At 42.9% G+C, this 22,272-nt stretch overlaps 3 protein-coding genes across 11 annotated transcripts in view; 2 read left to right on the top strand and 1 right to left on the bottom strand.

The window, feature by feature from the left end:
- Nucleotides 1–5,267, top strand: part of slc8a1a (solute carrier family 8 member 1a) — a 29,124-nt gene extending 23,857 nt beyond the window's left edge. For all 3 annotated transcript variants that reach the window (XM_027010514.2, XM_027010515.2, XM_027010516.2), the window contains 3 exons: nucleotides 25–124; nucleotides 2,295–2,567; nucleotides 2,700–5,267. In XM_027010514.2, coding sequence (XP_026866315.2) covers nucleotides 25–124; nucleotides 2,295–2,567; nucleotides 2,700–3,076 — 750 coding nt within the window. In that variant the 3' untranslated portion in view covers nucleotides 3,077–5,267. The remainder of the gene's footprint in view (nucleotides 1–24; nucleotides 125–2,294; nucleotides 2,568–2,699) is intronic.
- Nucleotides 5,268–6,880: 1,613 nt separating this feature from the next.
- On the bottom strand, nucleotides 6,881–12,029 carry tmem178 (transmembrane protein 178). Its single transcript, XM_035521131.1, is given in 5 exon segments — nucleotides 6,881–8,704; nucleotides 9,098–9,235; nucleotides 9,715–9,828; nucleotides 11,501–11,591; nucleotides 11,593–12,029. Coding segments are annotated over 5 exon segments (906 nt in total). The 5' UTR covers nucleotides 11,914–12,029; the 3' UTR covers nucleotides 6,881–8,462.
- Nucleotides 12,030–13,651: 1,622 nt separating this feature from the next.
- The window catches only part of map4k3a (mitogen-activated protein kinase kinase kinase kinase 3a), an 82,493-nt gene continuing 73,872 nt past the window's right edge, over nucleotides 13,652–22,272 (top strand). For all 7 annotated transcript variants that reach the window (XM_035520774.1, XM_035520773.1, XM_035520771.1 and 4 more), the window contains exon 1: nucleotides 13,652–13,902. In XM_035520774.1, the coding sequence (XP_035376667.1) occupies nucleotides 13,804–13,902 (99 nt within the window). In that variant the 5' untranslated portion in view covers nucleotides 13,652–13,803. The remainder of the gene's footprint in view (nucleotides 13,903–22,272) is intronic.

Genomic DNA, 22,272 nt, shown 5'->3' with positions numbered 1-22,272 from the left:
ACATTCTTGTCTTATTTTTCATAGAGCACAGTGGACAAACTTATAAAGAAAACCAACCTGGCCCTCTTGGTGGGAACAAGTAGCTGGAGAGAGCAGTTTGCGGAGGCAATTACGGTCAGCTCTGGTAGGTGCCTCAACACAAATGAAACAGAATCCACCTCCCAGTTTTTCTCAAACACAAGATATCAAACAACCAAAAATACTTTAGCGTGATAAAAACACAAGACAAAGGCTTGACATTTGTTTTACTCGGACTGATCTACCCTGGCCCTGACATTGGGCCACATGTGTTCATCAACATCGCAAAAAATATTTTATAGGAAAAATCTCTGGACATACCAGAGCCAGCTCTGGCAGTCTGATGCTGTGATTGCCATAAATGTCTCAGCCTTAGCATCTAAAAGTGGTGTTTGGTCACAGGGAAGGCAACCATATACTTTCCTTCTCCAGGAAAAAAAAAATAAATTAAAAATCCTCAATAGAATTGAGGAATGGGGGATATGGAGGGGAAAATTTAGACACTTTAACGTGTACACTTTAATTGGAACATTGCTGTAATTAAAGATGCAATATGCAACATTGGAGATTTCAACCTCTGTGGTGGAAATATAGAATTGTGAGTAATATATAAAATCATTTTGCAATGTCAGTGGTGCTGCCAGACCCCTGGGTGTATTAATTTGATAATTGCCTGCACATACACATAGAAGGAGAAGTCAGTACAAAACCTAAGGAGGAAAGTATCTTCTCCAAATACAGCTATCTGTTGTGATTATTGTACTTGCCTCAGTATTAGGGTTTAAGGGCGTTATTGGGCATTTAAAATCTTACAATGTGATTGTCACAATTACTAAGTGCTAGGTGAAAGATTCATCAACTATCAGTGAAGTCATTTGATCCAATAGCTGACAGCGTAGCCAGGAGAAGGCACTGTAACTGTAGCAAGGCAGGCCCAAAACAATACTGTAGCCTGTGTTGTGCTATTCAATTCGAAATATCTTAGCTAGCAATAATGAACATCTGACTAAAATATTTGATCTGTTCAAGAAGAAGAATGACCAGCTTTGAGTCACTTTTGAATCAGTAAAGATTACAGTGATGTCAATTCTGAAAGGCCAAGTTGATGTTTTAATCTTATTTGAGCGCAGTCTCTGTCACTTCAGGACTGTGGACTGCAGCCCTGGTGTGTGGGTATGAAGCCAGGGTTGTAATGGCAGTCCTTAACGACATTTGCTAAATCCAGGCAGAGGGCTATGACATCTGAAAATGAATATTTAAGGCTTTATAGAGTGACTCGCAGCACATTTTAGTACTGATGTACTGACCAAGTAGTGCTTTTTCTTTCAATTTTAGCGGAACAAATTCCTCGGTTTTAGAATACCTTTTGAATGGATCTATTTAAGGTTTTCTGTGTGAGGTACTGGTGCCGCAGGCCAGCACAGACAGTGAGGAAGACTAGCATTGGTTTAGTTGCTATGGATGATTAAGCAGTAGCCAGTGCTAATGTAATGTGCAGCTACCTGGATGGGACATCTTCAATTTCTTCTCTACTACAATAAGCATCAGCTTCCCACATGACCCTGAAGCCTGAAGGCCTGAGCACCGCCATGGTTACCCCTCCTCCTTCTGAGCTCCACCATGGTCACCCCTCCTTCTTCTGAGCCTCACCAGGCCCTTAAGAGGCATATGCTGATTCCTATATTCAAGTTAACCTTTTGAGCTGATGTCATCAAAGACTCACTTGCTGTCAGCATAGTGACAGTCCAGCACAGTAAATTGCAGGCAGCCAATCAGACGTTAGCGCCTGCCTTTTTGTGCAGGAGTCAGACCCTGGCTGGTTCTTTGAAGTGTGTGCTCTCCACACACACTGACCTGTCAGTCCTTCCTGAGTAGGTGCTTTACAACTCGAGCTGTCCGCTCTGTCTGCTTGACGGTGCCATAGCCTTGGTGCTAGTATGATCTTTAGCTACTGTGCTGAACTGGTCTTTATCCGGGTTTCTTGATTGGTCTTTAGCTACAGTGCTAGTCTGGTCTTTAGCTGCAGTGCTTTAGTATAAATTGTTAGCTGCAGTCTGGTCTGGTCTTTAGTTGTGGGGCTGGACTGCTCTTTAATCACACTGCTGGATGCTCTTTAGCTGTTGTGCTGGACGTTTTGGAGCTTCATTCTGCTTCCCTTTCAAAATTCCAAGCAAGCTCAATAAGGCTCTCCAAGCATCACGGTAGCCCAGAGCAACAAATCACTAATGCAGTTCCCTTTCTCATGTATCTCTCTCCATCCATCTCTCATTTTTCAGGAGATGCTGATGATGAAGAGTGTGGGGAAGAAAAGTTGCCATCCTGTCTCGACTATGTCATGCACTTCCTGACTGTCTTCTGGAAGATTCTGTTTGCCTTCGTGCCGCCCACTGACTACTGGAACGGGTGGGCGTGCTTCATCGTGTCCATCTCCGTGATAGGACTGCTCACAGCAGTCATCGGTGACCTGGCCTCTCACTTTGGCTGCACCATCGGTCTGAAGGACTCAGTGACAGCTGTGGTGTTCGTCGCACTTGGCACGTCTGTCCCAGGTAACGTTCCACATCAACACTCGAGGGAGTGTAATTCTCTCCTCTCGCACAGTTTACCCTGTAGCCCCAGACCCTGCAGTGGTCTTCACGTCTTTCTTAGCCCGCCTCTCATACTTTCCCTCTCTCTCACAGACACATTTGCCAGTAAGGTGGCCGCGATCCAGGACCAGTATGCCGACGCTTCGATCGGCAACGTGACTGGCAGCAACGCCGTGAATGTGTTTTTGGGCATCGGTGTGGCGTGGTCCATTGCGGCCATCGTCCACCAGTGGAACGGGGAGACCTTCCGCGTGCAGCCCGGCACGCTGGCATTCTCCGTTACCCTCTTCACCATCTTTGCCTTCGTCTGCATCGCGGTGCTGATGTACCGGCGCCGGCCCGAGATTGGCGGTGAACTTGGGGGCCCGAGGACCGCCAAGCTTCTTACCAGCGGGCTGTTCTTCAGCCTGTGGCTCCTGTACATCGTGCTGTCCTCTCTAGAGGCCTACTGCATCATCCCAGGTTTCTGAACGGGTCAGGGAAATGAGAACCGCTCTGTCCTTCCAGAGTCCAAATCCAGAAAATGGATGCAAGCGTAGGAGACAGGTGTCTGGAGCAGCCGTTGATGCGGTTCCTGTTGTTGAAGTTGTTGTTGCTGTTTGTGCTGTATGATTTATGTGTGTCTCAACACCAGTGTATCCTTGTTGTTACATTTGTTAAACTGACTGACAGGTGAGGATTGAATCATGCTGTGTTTGGGCCCGAAAGCCGATTTTGGTTGTGTTTGGTTCAGAAGTCAAATTGTTCAGTGATGAAACTTCTGATATGAGCTGACATACCAAAAGAGGTCTTTCATCATGTTCCAAAGTTTTATTTTGCTAAACTAAAGCTGTTAACTGTCAACACCATGTTCATCAGTTATTTACCAGACTGGAATAGCATGGAGCTCCACATTTTCATGTTAACGTATGTTTTGATACAGTATTCTATTTTTACACACATAGTAAAATCAAATCTTAGTCATATCATGATCACACCAGATGTCACAAATACATGACATGTCTCACACAGACAACACACCACAGTCATGATGAGTGAGGAGGGTGATGTACACACATAAACAGTCTCCTAAGTGCATAAGGCTCCACAATCCTCTTTCAATAAATGTAAATATTTACATCTCCACGGAAAATGCATTTAAACACTTACAGTAAAAAATATTTTTGTTCAGGATAACAACCACCAAAATTCCCGATCTTGTTCAACAAGTTTTGAAAGTTTTTTTCTTTTAGCTTGACACGTAAAGGCATAGTTGCTGCATTGTATGGCTGGTAGATGATTGCCGTTTTCGAACATATGGTAAAACACTCAGAGGGTTTCTCCGGTGTGATTTAACTGTACTACCACAGAAGTGCAGGTTGTATCATCCCATCTGTACCGGCTTCCTGACATACCTGTTCTAGCACATATATGACATGTGAGAACTGAGAAACTAGTCTCGGACTGGACTAACATCTTTAAAGTAAAACCAAAATGCATTGTAATGATTTCTAATTTTTTTTTTAAGTTTACAGATTGAAAAAAATCAAGGCGATTACAAGGAAACCCCCAAAACCAGAAAACGGAGTTCCAAAGCTTGTATCGTTCACCACATTTCTGGTTTCTGGAGAGTGAGAAGGGCACCATACTGCTATGTGACCTGATCAACATCTCGACAATCGTCTAGCACAGTGTTGCATTTAACCTGATTTACCCATTTTCACTGATTTACTGAAATTTAAGTGTGTGAGTGCAGGACTCTTCCTTGAGCACAAGCGTGTCTTGCCTTCCAGATGTCAAAATACAGTGGCAGTGTGTTTGGACATCAGAGTGGTGACCTGCATTTTGAATAAAAGAGCCTGTGTCATTTTTCTGCTAAAGTTTGTAGGCTTTCTCACTTTTTAACTTGAGGTTAGCTTGGCTTATTTATAGACTTTTTCTATACCTTGTAAGAGAACAGCTTCATTCTGGCTTTGGTTCTTCAAAACAAGTTTGACTAGTCTGCTTGTAAATAAATTAGACAACTTGGCTGGACCATTGCAGAATGGATCCCATGGATACCAAGGACAAGATGAAGGCAATTTATGTGTGTGTGTGTTCAGTAGTGAATAGCAGTGTTTGGACAATATTCATATCAGCATTAACTTTTATTGGGATTGTATTGGAATGGCTTTATTCCCTTTTTTTTCAGTGTTGAATTTCTCAGACCTTGAGTTCTGTCTGAATTGAAGAATCAAAGGCCATTTATTCACTGATGATTTACATCAAATACTTTATGGAAAATGGTTTCCTGTGCATATAAATAAGAATTACTATCTGTACTTTGTAATAATATTTACAACATTCAAATAACGAGCAACCACAAGCAGGCAATTCCCTTAAAACACCATAGCAATCTTTGGGAATATATGTGGTTGTATATAGTGTACAGACCTCTCAGCATTTCTTAGCAACAGAAAATGCAGAATATTTAATACTGTAAGAGGGCAGAAAGGTATCTGCTGCACCTGCTGGACAATTAGCTACCTAACCTCCCCATCTCTCTCTCTCTCTCTCTCTCTCTCTCACACACACACAGAAACTTTTCATTAAGAAAGTTTTCATATGCTGCCTCAGTAGTTGAATGGTGCCAGAGCCAAATAATGGTAATCATGGAAATAATGGTAATTATTTTACAAACTGGTCATTTAAGATTTCACATGAGAACATTATTCCATTTAGCATTGAGTTTCTATTTTAAAAAAAGTTAAATTGAGTGATTGTTTCTGTTTATTAGCATTTCTTTCTCATTCATTTTTCCAGTGTCTGGAGCAGCACAGTTTACACATGACCTGTGCCTTTTCATATGACGTTTTAGACTTATAAAACCATCAGAGTGGAACTTTTGTTTTGAGCTTGGTGTTTGCTGTTCAGTATATTTAAATATTATCAGTAGTACTGGCCTTTTGCATTGCATAAGGTGAGGCTTATGCTGAAATTGTTATCTGTGGTTAGCCTCCTACCTGTAATAAAGTTTTGGGATTTTCAAAAATACCTGTTTGGACCAGTGATGCTGTGCAGGAATGGGTGATAGTTTTCATGCTGGCTTAATGATGCTCTAGCTCCCTCTATAGACATAACAATGTCATGTACAATGACATGGATAATCCTGTTCTAACACCCAGAGCACAGTGTGTGAAGACCCGATCAGAAGGAGGTGGTGAGTCAGTGCTGGTGGATCAGCAAAACTGGAGTCTAACACCTCTGAAACACTCCACAGTGCAGAAAGACATATGACTCTCCTCAAAACAGAATATACCACTGTGTGTGTGTGTGTGATCCTTTGTGACATTTCTCATAAAAGCACAAAAGACAAATTCATTGTGTTCACGTTAGAAATGTGTAAAATCTATAGCCATGTGTTGCCATAGCAGAGAAGACTAGTAGGAGGATTTGTTTTGTTAAAATAATTAACACTTTTTTAGACATTAAAGCCAGAACTTACCAGTAAAATGTCCCTCCCGAAGCAGAATTAACACATCCAGGAAAAGCTTTCACTTTCCAGCTCGACCATTAGGTGTCAGTAAGCAAACATTAAGCTAACATATAGAAGCTGTACATGCTGTAATAATGGAAACACTATATTGATGCCAGTTTCCTAATAAAAAGTAGCACCACCATTTGCCTTGAGAACATCTTCGATCCTGGTTAAAATGCTGTTTTTGGTTTCTTCCTGAATTAGCAAATTTGGGACATCTAAATGAAGAGAAAATCATTTAGCAACAGTGCTTGTGCCAAAAGGTGCACCTGGTTGTGCAAAATGGCCTCACATTATCTGGCTGCTTTATTGCCATGTGAGCAATCAAACCTAATGACTCCCACAGGATGGCTACTCACCACATTTAACAGTTGGTAACGTTGTGGGCTGCAGGCGTGCCATCACGCTTCTGTTAAATGTAAACACATCCAGAGGTAGGAAACGAAGAACAGCTCATTTTTTGAGACTTCTCCTTTAAAATCATTAAATTATAACCTTTTTTTTTTTTCAGATGTACCTGCAATTCTGGCACCAGCTATTTAGCCTGTATGAAAGTGTTAACTTTTTTCACATTGCTTTAAAAAGTCAAGCATCAACACGCTGTCTGACATCTTTGGTGTTTGCTGCAAACTGTTCTTTGATCTAATATGACTTATTTTTGTAAACGTTATTTTATTATTACAAAGTTGATGTCTTTTTTCATGTCATGTTTCCATTTCCTGCCAACAGATTGGTTACAAGAAGCAATACATTAACACTATATTTTAAACACACCACATAGAACAATCCTCATACTCCTTTATTCCATATTTATAGGATTTTATTTACAATTCACTCTCATGAATACCACAAGGGTTTTGAGGCAAACAGTAAGCTAATATTTGATAATATCTCCTGTAGGGTCTGGCATAGCAACCTGCCAGAATCCATGCCATCCATACACTATTAAATATGAACCCAGAGTACTTTAAATAAGACAGCAGACTGAGAAAAGCAGAAGCAGTGGATCCTTAAAGATAGAGGTGCTAAAAAGCTTCCATTGGTGATGGTAAATTAGAATGTGACCGATTGGAACAGCCATGTTAACGTGGCTGCTGTTTTTGTTAAATATGCGAGGGCATCCTTTTCAGATGCCCCCTTCATCTGCTTCATATCAACACTGCACATCTATCCACTTGCCATTATTTTCATTAATGTGTACAGTTTATTTTGTACATATACACTTTGTGTTTATACAGTACTCGGGGACCCCCCCCCCCCCCCAAAAAAAAGATTTTTCCGGGCAGCCAATGTTTATTTGCACGTAAAAAAACAAAACAAACAAAATAACTTTATAATAAATCAGTAACTCAAACATTAATATAATAAAAGAACAAGGATGTATTTGTATTTTCTAAAAAGTTCTTCATATCTTATGAGACATCGCAGGTTTTGTCGCCTCGATTTTTGACTGGGAAAGAGATCCTCAGTATATAACGCCTTTAAGCACACTGACACACAATTAGGACCGTCATCTCTCCTTCGTCTTCATCTTTCCCCTCACTGTCTGGGCACAACAAAACCCAAATCCCAAAGGAAGAAGCTCAGAAGAATTTATTAAGGAACCACTTTTCTGTTTAAGCAAATAAACATTTTGCCCTGATAAACAGCTTTAAACTTAACTTTCTTGGGTGGCCTAAGACATCGAAACAGTACTGCATTTGTGTAAAACAAAGATTTCCACATCATTACTGACAATAATCAACTTGTTATTTCCTGACTCAAGCTTGTATTTTGGTTTGCTTGCTCTGCAATAAACTGTGACCATAATATACACAGCACATTCTGACCAGCCCAGTGAACCTCAAATCATCAGAACTAGAACAGCTGTGCACTCTGTGTGAAGCTCAACTCACCTCTCACTGTGTGTGTGTGCTGAAACCAGAAGATGACTGCATCACAACAGAGGCTGTCAATCACAAACGACAGTCCATAAAGTGCCCCATCTCAATGAAATGAGCCCATAGTTCATAATTCAGAACTATTGTGTCCATGGGTGTGCCTAATATGTATATGGAGTACCCTGCGTGTGTGTGTGTGTGTGATGTGTATGTATGTGTGTTACCAGGCTGGTGTGGGATACACACAAACCCAATGAACTGGAACCTTCTTTCTTGTCACTATTATAACACTGACACATCTCAGAACAAGCAGTAGAAATCTACAAAACAACCGGCACACCTCCATGAACCATAGTTCCATCTTTCAACACAAATTCCTCTCACACAAACACGCACACTTTCCAAAAAGAGGATACTGAAATCCATCTGTGAAGCATCAGCTGAGTGACGCATGAAATCCTCCAGACCACTAAGGGGCACTCATACTGACGACTCCCTGGCGGTTTTGGAGCGCAGGGCCTTGGTGCGGCTCAGGAAGGGGTAGGTGGTGCAGAGGCACCCAGAGGCCACTGTGAGGCCCAGACTCACCCACGCGCAGAAGATGGACCAGCCGTAACCATGGTCCACATCGCCGGGGAGGCCGTAGATGAATGGTGGGTTGCGCGAGAGGTCGTAGGACACACTTGCTGCGTATGTGCACAGCGAGATGGTGCAGAAGATGCCTGCAAGGAACGAGAACGTCTGAGTAAAAAAAACAAAAAACCAAGGACTCGAGGTGAAGAGGTAAAATGTAAAGATAACGTATATATGAAAAAAAAAAAAAAATATTATATATATATATATATATATATATATATAACACCCCAAAAGAGGTGTGAGAGTAGCAAGCAAACACGGGTCAGATAAAGAGTGAGCAGAAGGAAGGACAACATGCCCATTTTCAGTTTGAATGGTGCCTGAGAACAAGAAGTGCTTGGATGAAGATGTAAACAGCAAAGCGGAAACGCAAGCAGAGAGGGGGTGGAGTGGGGGAGTGGAAAGAGAGTAGACAGAGAGGAAGTGAGAGTCTGGGAGGGAGAGAGAGAGAGAGAGAGAGAGAGAGGGGGGATAAATACCTGCCATAAGGAAAAGGAGTCCGGACACGTGCTGCGTGAGTCTCTCCTCCCAGAAGAATCCCACTGCAGCCACGATGGTGCCACAGAGCAGAACGGCAGCTGCCATCCCCAAGAACCCTGCCGTGATGCGGCGCAGATCTGCGCGCAGGCAAAAAGGAGAAAAAAAAAAAAAAAAAAAAAAAAAGATACACCGTCTCCATGACTACCGCCCACACGACCAACGACTCGAACCAAACAGCAAGCGGCAGCACATTATTTCCAGCATCTCTGATGAAGCTGCATAATTAACACTGAAGGCTAGAGAGTGATGTGTTACTGGTGTGGGACAAAGACAAGCGGTTCAATGTTAAACTTTGGCCTGCAACAAATATGGGTTGAGCTGTGGTGCAGATGGATCGGCGCGTTTGCCGTGCCGAGTGTGTGCTGTGCGCGCTGGAGCAGAGTGTGCGTAGGAGAACGTCAGCGTCGCAGTCAGGCGTACAGGGTTCCGGCCTGAATCGACGCCGCGGTTCTGCTTCTCTTCAGATCTCAGAGCGGCTGTCTGTCGCACACCCCCTTGCGGGGTTTCCTACAGCTTAAGGCTCCGTGTGCATGTGGGACGGCTTTGCCGGGCTTACGTAAGAGGTGCCACTCGTCCTGCTGGATGGTTCTGGTCAGGTTGAGCGGAATGTTCCGGAGCCGGATGGGCTGGGAGAAATGGTACTTGACAGTAGTGCACCGGTCTGCAATACCTGCAGTGAGACCACATGCTTGGTTAACACAGCTGATGTGGAGACGGAGTGGGACTTCAGAGGAATTGTGCTGATATTGCACCCAAAGGAACACATTGCACCTCCTCATATATATATATATATATATATACCAGTCAGCAGAGCACACAGATCGCAGAATATTTATGGAATGCTTAATTAGGTAAAGCTTTTTCATGACCACCCCCCCCCCCCACACACACACACCATACATACACTCATGTATACCCTCGTACACATCCCATACTTCCACAACTTCCTTTTGTTCTCATTGCCGTTGTTGTACAGATGGTCCTGTACCCATCATGTTTTTGTGCAGTCCCTGGTTACTCTCACCACCTGTGTGTGTGGGGAAGAGCACAAAGCCACTATCCTCCTCCCGGCAGGGTGACCTTCTGCTGTTATTTCTGCCTGGGTTCATCCTGCACAGCTTTTGCTACGTTTTGCTGTGCTCATTCTGCAGCAAGCCGGTGCGGTGAGGAACGAGGCAATGGTGTTGTGGGATGTTGCAGAACAACCGCTGGGGGATTTTAAACTTGTACCCAAAGAAAAGCCTAATGCCCAGAAAGGGATCCCAAATCCCTAGATACGCAAAAGAAACCCCAACCCTAGAACAGACCGAAAGGAGCCCTCTAGCACAGCTGCCACAGAATGAACTAATAGACGTTGACTGTTCAGTTCCAGCTGATGGAAATAGGCTCTATTTCTGGCCTTTTGCTGGTTGGGACCTTTATTTTGTTTAATTTCAAACTGCCTGCAGCGGTACATTTAAAGTGAGCTAAATATAAACAAATGAGTGTTCATGCAGCCCTACAGTGTCTGTTACTGATTAGAATTAATCTTGGTCAATAGACCTCATAAGAATCTTTGAGTAGATTTAAACTGGTGTAGTTGACCTGCACCCACAGACCCAGCTCCGCGTCATGTGAAAACACACTAAATGAAGATAAAATATGTAATAATTGAACCACTGCGGAGTTGTTTCTGTGGAGCAGTAGACTCAGCTCTGCTACAGACAGCCAGGGATAAAGGATGCTGGAAGGCACTTGTCATGATCGACTGGGTCAGAAATCAAAGTCGAGGCAGTGAAGGTCACCTGACCTGTGACTTCGCATCTGATTTGGATGCAAGCTCTCATCCTATATCTCCATAATCTGCATCGACCAGGAGTCAGACTCAATTCCTTTACCTTCTTCACCTTGAGACTCTCAACTTTTATCAAGAAACTTCAAAGGCTCTTTTAGGCTGGAAATAAAGTGAGGACGTTGAAGTCAAACGCACCCGGGCTACTGGCTAGCTGGTAGAGCTGTTTCATGCACATCTCTCCCGCTCGTTACAGAGATTTCACACTAGTCCAAATCACAGCATCAAAAGTTTAGACAGGCCAGGTGTTAACAGAAAACATCTTAAGTAACACTTCTCCGGAAAAGAGAGTTTGTGCGTGCCTACTGGACAATTCTGCACCATTCGTTTTGACGCAATACACCAAGCGGTCCATCGTTACATCGGTAATTGCTAAGAGCACAAGCGTGTGCCCACTCGCCACGGAGTACGCTAGATAACGACACGAACCCAAGCAGAACAGTGGCGAGACAGTGCGCCTTTCGTCTAGCGATGTGTCCGCTACAGTGCGCGCTTTGCTCCCGGAGCTTACCCTTTGAAATGAGTTTGTCAATATCCCGGTCCATCCCCTGGAAGTAACATTTCCGCCACAGTCCAGAATAAGTAGAGAAAAGCGGACGCCCCGCACTCCGTTTCGAGAATGCCCATCCCCAGAATTGCTCTCCAGTTCTCCAACAGTTCCTCTTCGCGACTTCCGACGTGGATCGGTTTCATCAGCGCCAGGTTTCGTTTGGAGTTGCCGTTGTCCACCAAGGGAAGGTGGTAGATCGGCATTTCTCTGTTTTTCTGATCGTTGGACTCCGAGCCGTATTGGTCGCAGTTCTGCTTGTGTCTCCTGGTGTCCGTTTCGTACCAGTGGTCGGTGAAAATAGCAGTGACGAGCAGCACCAGCGCAAGGACGCTCATGGACAGGCTCGCCGCCGTCACGAGAGCCTGCCTCTCCATGTTTCAGACGCGAGCGCTCTGTCTTGTCCGCACGTCTGCAGCATCGGCTAGGCTGCGCGAGCAGCCGTGCATGCTCCCCACCGAGACACGACTCCGCTTCGTGGAGCGCCCTCTCGTCCGTCCGCCGCTGACCTCCGGGGCCGCTGAATGCCGTGCGTGCGTCTCTCGGTCCGGGTGCAAGCGCGGCGTTTGCGAAACCGCGGGGCGTGCGCGGGTCGATGCTGCGCGCGTGCCTATGCACGCGCTCCTCTCCTCCCTCGGCGTCCCTTTTCGCACCGCGACGCGTCTTGCGGCGCGTGCCAATGGCTTGGTTCGTGTCACGGGAGGAAAGATGCGTCCACCGCACTCGCGCGGGCAGGATCAGCCTGCACGGGGGGGATGTCAAGGTTGTCGCGCGCCTACGGTGCCAGCAGTAGCGATGGGTGTGTCCAGGAAACAGGCGAGACGTTTCCCCCGCGTGCACGACTGACCGTAATAATGGTGGGGAAAAAAACAAAAGCAAAAAAACTTATCCTTTCAGTATCTTCGCATAGAAATGAAACACAAGCACAACAGCGATTTCAGGAAAAGCAAATACACGTGTAAGATAACAATAAAATAAACGAAATATTTCTACAATCAAAATATTTCTGACCGTGTGCAGTCTGCATCTAAAAAGTTGCGTCCAAAGACTATTCATTGCATAATGAATACGCAAATGTGATTCTCGTTTAAGAGTGTTCCTGGCCTCAGGAGAAGCTTTGCTCCTGGCAGTAGGACGTAGATGCCTGCAAGGGGTATATCTGACGCCTTAGATTTGCACGTGCCAGTTGTAATAATCGGCCATTAAATCATCTAGATTTGTGGGAGGAAAAACAGAAACAAACAAAAAACAAATGGGACAGCTGCAAAGAGGATATACAGTAAAACCCGGTTGGAGTTTACTCGGATAGTTTACGGAAAACGATCGCCATGATTTATTCGACCTGTCCCTTTTCGTGCAGTAATTTTAGCCTACTATCTGGCTGCAGTATAAATGGTTTGTTTGCCAACTCCCTACATGAAAACTGACTGTGGGGCTATATATTTAAAAAACGTAATAGCCAAATTTATATTTATTTGTGTATATATATATATATATATATATATATATATATATATATATATATATATATATATAGTACAAGTCAAATAAATAAAATCGTTTAGCATTCCAGTAAACTAAAACAGCTCAAGTACACTGTGGCTATAGCCTATAGGCCTACATAGCCGCGCCGTTAGGGTTGCTTTGGCGTTCTTTGTGTTGGATAAATATTTTTAGTTGATGCGCAAACGTTTAGCTGTATTGCACACAAACTGTAGCACAATAGCTACACTGAGCTATTGGTAAAAACGCATTTGATAGATTTACTGTTATTTAAGCCACTTGGAAAGAAAACGTTGGAACAACAACTTTAGATTACATGTCTAGTCATTTATCAATGGGTGAAACAAACGAAGGCAAAAACGCTACCACCCCACTGTTTTACACTATTGAATCTCCGGCCAAATCCCTGATTGATATTAAAGTTGAACTATTCCATTCCCCCCTATCACAAACAGTAAATGTAGTTGGTAGTTAGTCACCCATTCTCCAAATAACCTTCCCAGGCACAGCGTGTGAGATCCAGTGACTCGCTGGGCATTAGTAATCCATTCCTATCTTTCCCATTCCAGACATTCTCCACTTGGGAAGAAACACGCGCATGCGCACGGGGTATTGAGGAAGCCATGTTAAAGTTAAGAGTGAAGTCAGGCTGAGATTTGTTTTTTTTTCTGACGCCGCATGTTTATTTTGCCCCCTTTCCCCTTGTTGTTAAGCCCATCGGAAGCTTGCAAACATAACGTTTTGATACCGAAACCGGGGTTCTTATGATGACTTCCAGTTTTGACCTGTCAAGGCGGAATCCGCAAGAGGACTTCGAGCTAATCCAGAGGATAGGCAGCGGGACCTACGGCGACGTCTACAAGGTGCGGGCTTGTTTTGGTGCTGGGCTCGGTAAAGCCGTCATGTAAAAGCTCCCCATGTTATCACATAAACGCCGTGTTCACTCAGCTCGGGGGCTGTGCACTGCTCCACGCTAACAGCCCCAACGCTGAGGGCTGTGGTGGAGTAGAAGTATTGGAGCTAAAATAAGATAAGATAGCTGGTGTCGCTAGCCAGGTAGCTAACGCTAAACGCTAAACGCTAAACGCTAACCGCTAGCTAACTGCAACAGCTCCAAACTAAACTATCTAAACAGATGTCATTTTAACACTAGCTAAGTACAACAGCTCCAAACTGGCCAAACTATCTAAACTCAGATGTCACAACACTAGATAGACTTAAGTCTCCCTTCTTTGTATTGTTACCCCACAACCCCCACCCCCCCCCCTATGTGAGATGTTCTGTGTATTTTGGGACGTAAGGCATTTATTACAAGGGGGCATTTTGATGTGCCAGCTGTCACGTACAACTCGGAAGCAACAGAGAAGCCAAAGCATGCCGAGCTTCTGTTTACGTTTTCTAGCGAGGGAAGCTCTTAGGACCGTGGTGAGCAACGTCTCGTTTTAATGTTCAGATGATGGCCCGATAGTTTGTTAAAGTATCTTTACGTTACTTTAGATTAATTGAACTACATTGACGTTTCTCCCTTTGGACTTTGAGAGGCTGTAACCAATCGTGGATCTTTTCGTGGTGTCACAGATATGATGGATCCTGTCTCAGCAGTGTGACAGGAGGCCTATCATGATGTTGAATTTGGTGCTCTTTCACTGTGAAGCTGGAGAGAGGCGAATAGTGCCCCATGTGCAAAGGTGTAGGCAGTGATTTCCCTCTGCAGTTAGAAGAAGATTAAAATGAATGTATTTGAAATGGAGTCACTTTAGTGGATAGAAGAGCTGTTTCCAGAGCTGATGGAGCAGAATTGTGCACCTGTGTGGGTCTTTATAGATTAGACTGGTAACAACAGAATTTGTGCAGGTGTTATGAATGCAGCTTATCTTCTACTTCCTAGCTCTTTTCTACTAGACACAGTATCCTTGGAATCTGTGTTTTTATACATTTAGGTGGGTGTATCTAAACAAATATTAAACATTATTCTCATGGAGGCTTCGTAACTACAAATTTCCAGAGAAATATGTTATAATTAACATCCTGAAAATGGTCTTTCAGGTGACTGGGCCCTGAGGCTTGTAAAACATTCTGATTGAGAATAGACACCTGTTCAGGAGTAAAAGCTGCCTGTACTGGTGCATTTGTTACAGTGACTGATACTATGATAGCATGACTGAGCTGGAAAGTGTTCTGATTGCGCCTGCATAAAGAAAAGGCCTTGGGGGAGGGGGGGGGGTCTCCTAGTAATTGTACTACTGTGAGTAAATCACTTTCATCTTGCAGGAATTTCTATGGAAAAATAATTGATTTCTTTCACAAAGGTTTATATGTGTGTATTAAGAGTTCATTGTTTGGCTTGATCACCAGACCTGCATGAATGTAGTGAGCCAGCCCTAAAGAGAGGATGTTGGGCATTTAACATATGATGAACGTTTTGTAGTCTGTCGTCTCTGTCATTTTTGGCAAATTTGACAGCACGTTAGCCACTGCTGTTCCCAGTGAACCAGTTTATCTATAGATGGTTGTGCTTAAAGCTCTGCAGACCTCCAGAGCAAGGAAACAAGCTGCATTCCCCATGGAGTGCGAGTGGGCACTGCACATCTCTCTGCATTTGACACTCAATCTTGGAGGTGGCCTAATTTTTACTTCAGCAGAATTAATGTCAACTGACCCGAGTATTGAGTTGATCATTGTGCCTTATTTATCCCTGCTGTGTTTTACCATTCATTTTAATGTTATTGTAGGCCAACCTCAAAATCTTGACATACAAAATACTATTTTGATGCATTTATTTCAACATTTTACTTTTATAATTGTTTTCATAACTCTCTCCTTGTGTTTGTGGGAAATCTGAGATTTCAGTGGAATTTCAATGGAAGAGTCTCATTGGTGGATTAAGACTGTATCTGGATAATCTCTTTGATTATTCAAACTGGCAAAAAACCCAGTGACCTTAAACTGAGACCGCTCTTCCTAAACAGTTGAATCCTCAGATCAGAGCTCATTCATCGACCCAAAGGCCTTTTTGCTTGGTGAGTTCTGTCTGCTCAGATAAGAAGTGGATGGTAAGGCCTCAGTGCATCGTGAGCAGCTCTGTGGTTTTTAGTGCTGCCAGGCTATTTCTGACAACTTTACCAGGGAAAAAAAGCAATCACGCTCCATTTGGTGATTAATAATTCACTGGTTTCAGCAAGTGGGCATTGTTCCACCCTGAGATTGCATCAGTCTCCCAGGATTGGTCTCACCCAGTCTGAGACAGTGGAGGACAAACACACATAGAAATGGGTGGGAAGTGTATTTATCATGAAGCAGTCAAAGGTTCTTGTATGAGAAATCCTTCCTGTAGAGACTGTTGTTGTTTGGCCACAGTAATACACACTAAAGGCCTATCCACACCAAACACAATAAGACTAAATGCCATTAAAAGGCAAACTGTTCACGCACATTTTTTTTTTTTTAACATAAGCAGGAGCTGTGACAAGAAGCGTCATCTGTCCCTAAACTAACAAATTAAAAAGTTGCAATACTGAATGGAATAATTATAATTGTTTGACAAAAGGGCAGTGGTATGGAGAGTCACACCTACTTGTAGAGCAGTTCACACTTTGCAAAGACCAGTTTCAGTGTGCGTTACCAAGAAAGATGATCCAGGAGAGACCGTGGCTCCTTCTAACGATGATAAAAAAGACTGCAACAAGTTTCACCTGTTCAGTTTAGAGCACAACTGTAATTGATGGGGTTAAAGCCTAATGCAGAATGTCAGAGCAATAATTTGTATCGCAGTAAAGTAAATAGTTTTTGTGGGTGTGTAGAAAAGGCAAGCTGCTTGGGATGTTAAAGCTGGTGTGTGGGTTTTTTTTTATTTTAATAGCTTAGTCTCTAAACTGTCATTACATTCTCAAAGCTATCACTAAAGTCTACAGCTCAAAACTATAACTTTAACCAGGATCTTCCCTGCCTGTCCGCTATTTCGTGTGTGGATATGCAACACATTGAAGTGTGGGGGGTGAAGTGAAGGGGTAGGCTCTTTTTGGGGGCTAAGTTTGGTGGACATTTGAAAGAACTGTTGTCTCTAATGGCAACGAGCCATGGAAATAGTAAAATTCCAGAATTTAATGCAGAAAAGAAGCAAGGCTGTCCAGTTTGAACCCAATATCATTTTGTGATGTAAGATTAATAGTACCAGCTCAATGTGACATGGACATAGTTAGAACTGAAGTGCATTTGTCATATATTTGTCAGTTTAATGCCTTTAAATGATCAGATCACATTAGAAAACCCATGAGAAGTGCCCTTGATTGGTTTCTGTGCTTGCACAGCACTACGGGGGAATGTCTGCTAACATTAGTTTGTGTTGGGATTTGATCTTGCTCCATGTGACTGTGGAGATAAAGCATTGCGGTAGAGCTAAAGGCTCATATCGGCCACCCTTCCAGAGAGACCCAACCTGGACCTTAAAGCAGAACCCTACACACAACACAATCTTGCTGGAAGACAGCAGATGGCTCACACTCCATTTCAGTGTGGCAGTGACACACCACGTATCAAATGCAGAACGCACAGCATCTCCTGTTAACGCTGATGTAGTTGTATGATGTCTTTACGTACACTGAGAGGGATTTCAGAATGGGAGTTATGGCTCATATTTCATGCTGGTTTCAGGCAGATGTGCACGTTGCGTTTCTTCTTCTGCCCTGGGTTCAGGGCCTCTGAAGCGTCCTCCACAGACCTTCTGGGCACACGAGTGCTCTGGCCCTGACCCACATTTTCTGGCCTCTACAGTTCTCTCCATGTTTTTCCACTGCGTTTGCACTTCCCAGCGGGAGAAGGTAGATGGTTTTCTGTAACCTTTGAGCTTTCCTGTCTAGGAAAGTGTTCTGGTCAACAAGCTAAAAGAAATCTAGGCTTCCCACAGGGAATCTTGCAAATCCCTGCAGATGCAAAAGCAACAGAAGAGCAATCTTTGCTCAGTGTGGACAGGTAGACAGATGGATCGACAGACGGACAGCCTAGATAAATAAATTAAATGCATTATACATTTTTAGTCTATTCTTGTCATCTCCTCTAATTGGTCTTGTGAAACCCAAGCTGTTGCTGAATTTTGCAACTGGTGTAAATATTTCAATGGGATGCTCCATCCATAGCAACAAACTGCAATCAGATTTCCTGTTGCAAACTCTTGTATACCTGTTAGTGTCCGGTCACTTATTGTATTAATCGTAGTAAAAAGTTTAATATGTTTAGCCTGGTTTATTTTTACATGTTTACACATGCTTTTTGCCCTCTGAAAATAAACAGTGTCTTTCTGCTTCCCTCCTGTTTGTACAGCACTAGTGTACTGCAAGAAGTCCAGTGACGTATGTTAGCGTATTGTAGCCAGTGCTGGCAGTGCTGTTGCTTACTGCAGCAAGGGGCCTCGCAGTGTAGAATGCTATGGCACTGTACTCTAGCAGTGTAGCATAGTCGAGCTTGGTGTAGTCCACAGTAGCGACTGCTGCTTTTGAAGTGCACTGCAGTATATTAGTATAGTGTAGCGTGCACTGTGGCGTAGTGTACCTTACTCTAATGCACCGTAGCCCGTGTGGTGTACTGTTGCGTATTGTAGTAAGTCCTATTCTAGCTTATGGTAATCAGTAAATACTGTAGCATTTTTTAATTCAATCATTGGATTTTACAGCTAAGTTAGTACATTATGACCTAATGCATGTATTGTATTATGCATAATGCATCATGGCTGTGGGACATTTATTGATCTAGATTTTAAAGTATATTTAGCAAACCATTACACACATCCCTTTTAAAGAAGTTAAAATCAATTTGCTGTGCTCAGCTAGTAATGAAAACTAAGCATGTGGCACTCAAAAGAACAGTTTGTGGAATTGTCACAGAAATTGTACATGCATTTTGTAGATTTGCAGCAGAAACAATGCATGCTTTGTGTCTCCATCTGGCAAAAATAAGTTGCAAATGGATGACACAAGCAGGATATCATAATATTTGTCCATTGCATGTTTATTGGTAGAAAACCTTGTCATCTGATTTTAGTGAAGTGAGATCGCACACCAACATGAAACTTGGCCAAGATTTCAACTGCATCATCTCATGCGGTGTGACTTGCAACAATCTTATAAGACTCCTGGAATCGCAAAGTGTAAAGGGAGCATAAGGTGCACTGCAGTAGCATTTTACAGAGTCTCTGTAGTGTAGTGTAGGTAATGACTGTTGCTGTTCTGGGGCATGTATTCAGCCCCTGTTACGACTATAGCACAGCAACTCTGGGGATCATCAGTAACAAGTGCTTTGTGGCAGATATACTTAAAGAAATGGTTAGGTGACAAATTCAATTTATGCACATTTGGCATTTATCTCAATATGCCAAGCTTTGTACAAATGTTCTGCTAAATTTCTACTAATTTTCTAAATTTTGTACTAGAATTATGAGACTAATGCAAACAGGCATTGGAAGCTTAACACTACCAATTAGCAAACCATATAGACAAGTCTGTTTGAGATTAACAGCTCAAGACATTTTGAGGCAAATGTTCTTAAGCAGAGAAATTTTAACCACCTGTGTATGTTGGTCATTGACATGCCGAGTCTGTTTGGACAAGTCTCTGATTATTAACTTAAGATGGAACTGGCCTGCTCTGATTGCAAAGAGCTATCTGTCTCTTTTGTGCAGGAGACAGCTGGTAAAAGCCCCCTGCCTGTGCTTTCATGCTTTTTCCTGAGCCATATTTTAGCAAGTCCAGACATGTACACACAGCGCACTGTGTGTTTAGCAATAATATATCATTCATAAATAAATGTCCAATAATACCACTGGAAAGGGATTATTGAGGTAAGCATGATGTTTATCGGAGGTCATTGCCATCTACTCTCTATAAATCGTTAATAGGAGGCGTAGAATTTGCAGCCTTGGCAGAAAATGATTGGCCAAGTTTCTGCTGGTTGGGGGCCAGGCCTGTGGTGATTTTTAATTTTTTTTCCCCCCTCTCGCTCTCTCTTTCTTTTGCTCTCCTTCTCCCTCCTCGTCACACTCGCCCCCTTCTTTCTCTGTAATTATCTGACACGGCAGACGCAAACAGCATGCTGTGTGCTGCACCTGTGCAGGTGGAGATCGCGCCCGAGCTGGGTGAAGTGAAGGGGCCTTCGACCTAAATCAAATTTATGATCATCAAATTAGCTGCTTGCTAATGTTTTATGCATTTCAGTTGCAGAACCTTCAATTCCTCAATGTAGAGTGTGATGTAATCTGGGGTTCTCGCGTTCGGGGCGGTGAAACAATGTTGTTGGTATTGAAGAGATTACTGCAGCCACCCGAGCTCACAGGTACCGCCGCTCAGAGTGCCAGTCGGCTCAGATGGTTGCCACGCTTCAAAAAAATAAGCCCTGCAGCTGCTGGAGCAGCTTCAAAGTTGAGACGAGAAGGAAAGGCTGCTTGGGGGCTGACAGCTTCCCGCAGGCTGCCTGTTGAAAGATTACTTTCATTAACGAGCGAGTATAAAGCGATGCGATGCCACATATCAAATCGCAGGCATTAAGGGAAGTAACCTCCTCCTTATTAAATATATTAAAACAGCCTTCTTAAATATGTCACCTATAGCTAGTTGGCTAGCCTGAGATGGATTGAGCATATAAACCCACTAGCCACATTATTGGGAACACCTACTTTGCACCTAGTCATTGGCTACTTGTCATATGCATGTTGCCCCTTATCCTACTGGTTAGTTTCTGACCACACATTGCTGAGTGGACAGCACCCGAGAGGTAGAGCATTCTAAACATATCAGTGAGACTGTAATGCTAGGGTTAGGAGCGGTAGTGGGTGTTGTAATGGTATGAGTGTAACAGCAGTGTTGGCTGAGTTTTTATTCATGCCTGTGCTGCAGCTGAGCTTAGAATGGTCCACCATCCAAAAATATCCAGCCAGGAGACATCCAGTTAGAAAGTAGCTGGCATGCACAGTTTGTGCCTAGCTATCCTCCTGCTCCTCGCTGATGGCTGGTTTCTGACCAAGGAAGGGACCACTGTTGGCTGGCTACATGTTCAGACTACGCAGATTATGTGTTTTAGAGAGTTTGGCAAGCCAACCCCTGCACTTCTCAATTTCGGGGGTTGGGAATCTTAATTTGAACAAATCCTTTTTAAAAACTTAGATTTTTACTTGGCTATAAAGAGAAAACGTAACAGGAAAATCACAAAATGGGCATAATGCATATGCTATATTATACTTAAGTATAATATAATACAGTAATTGACATCAGTGGACTTGCGTTAGGACCTATATAGCTGCATATAATTTATATAGGAAAATCATTCTTTTTTTTTTCTTTTTGTTTTTCCAATTTTTTGTCAACCAATCCTCTCACTGTTATGCACACAACAGTTCTCCTGTCTGCAATGTCTCCTGTACAAGACTGATCTGACTTTATTTAGGGAGGTTCAATATTAATTGTGTTGCGTAAAGAATAGTAAGCATAAAATAACCTGATGTTTTAAACTGGCTTTATACTGTCACCACATTTTTGGAATTAGACTTATTTGGATTTATCAGAGTCATCACATATAACTAATTGACTACAGCACATCAAAGTCTGCCTTATAGTCAACATTACTGGCAGAACTGAATTTTAAGTACACCATATAAAATAAGTCCTGAAAGAAAATGTTTAATGAAACAACTTGGTTCAGTATGAACTCATATGTTTGATTCAGAAAAGCACAAGACACAAAACAAAAAAAAGGATTAAAAAAAAATGAAAACAATTCCAGCACATGGTTATTGGAATGCTTTGTTCAGTTTGAAACATGGGACAATCTCAGACTAATCTGTGATTTAATTACTTGCCTGTCACCACCTTGGTAGTACTCACATGACTTTACATATTCACTTTTTTGTTCCTTGTTCCTTATTCAGAAAGACAAATGCAAGAGAGCTTTCCAAGCAGACCAGAAACATTATTTTCACAAAGCAGTTTATAAAGAGTGCAAGATCACCTCCACAGACCTTGGGATTCCTTCATCAACACTCCTGGAACATCAAGAAGTTTGCTAATCAAGGAAAAGCCAAGAGCGTTTCAAAAATTGGTAGAAAGAGGAGAATTAAACGAACCCTCTGGAAGTGGGTTTGAAATGTGAATAAGAAACCCCATACAATATCCAAAAAACTTAAGGCTGAGCTGGAAACATCTGGGGTGATGGTTGCAACCAGTACTATTCATTGCACATCAAATAAAGAAGGT

This window comes from Electrophorus electricus, chromosome 21 (genome assembly GCF_013358815.1).
Source record: "Electrophorus electricus isolate fEleEle1 chromosome 21, fEleEle1.pri, whole genome shotgun sequence".
Lineage (NCBI taxonomy): Eukaryota > Metazoa > Chordata > Actinopteri > Gymnotiformes > Gymnotidae > Electrophorus > Electrophorus electricus.
This window is presented reverse-complemented; position numbering and strand designations above follow the sequence as displayed.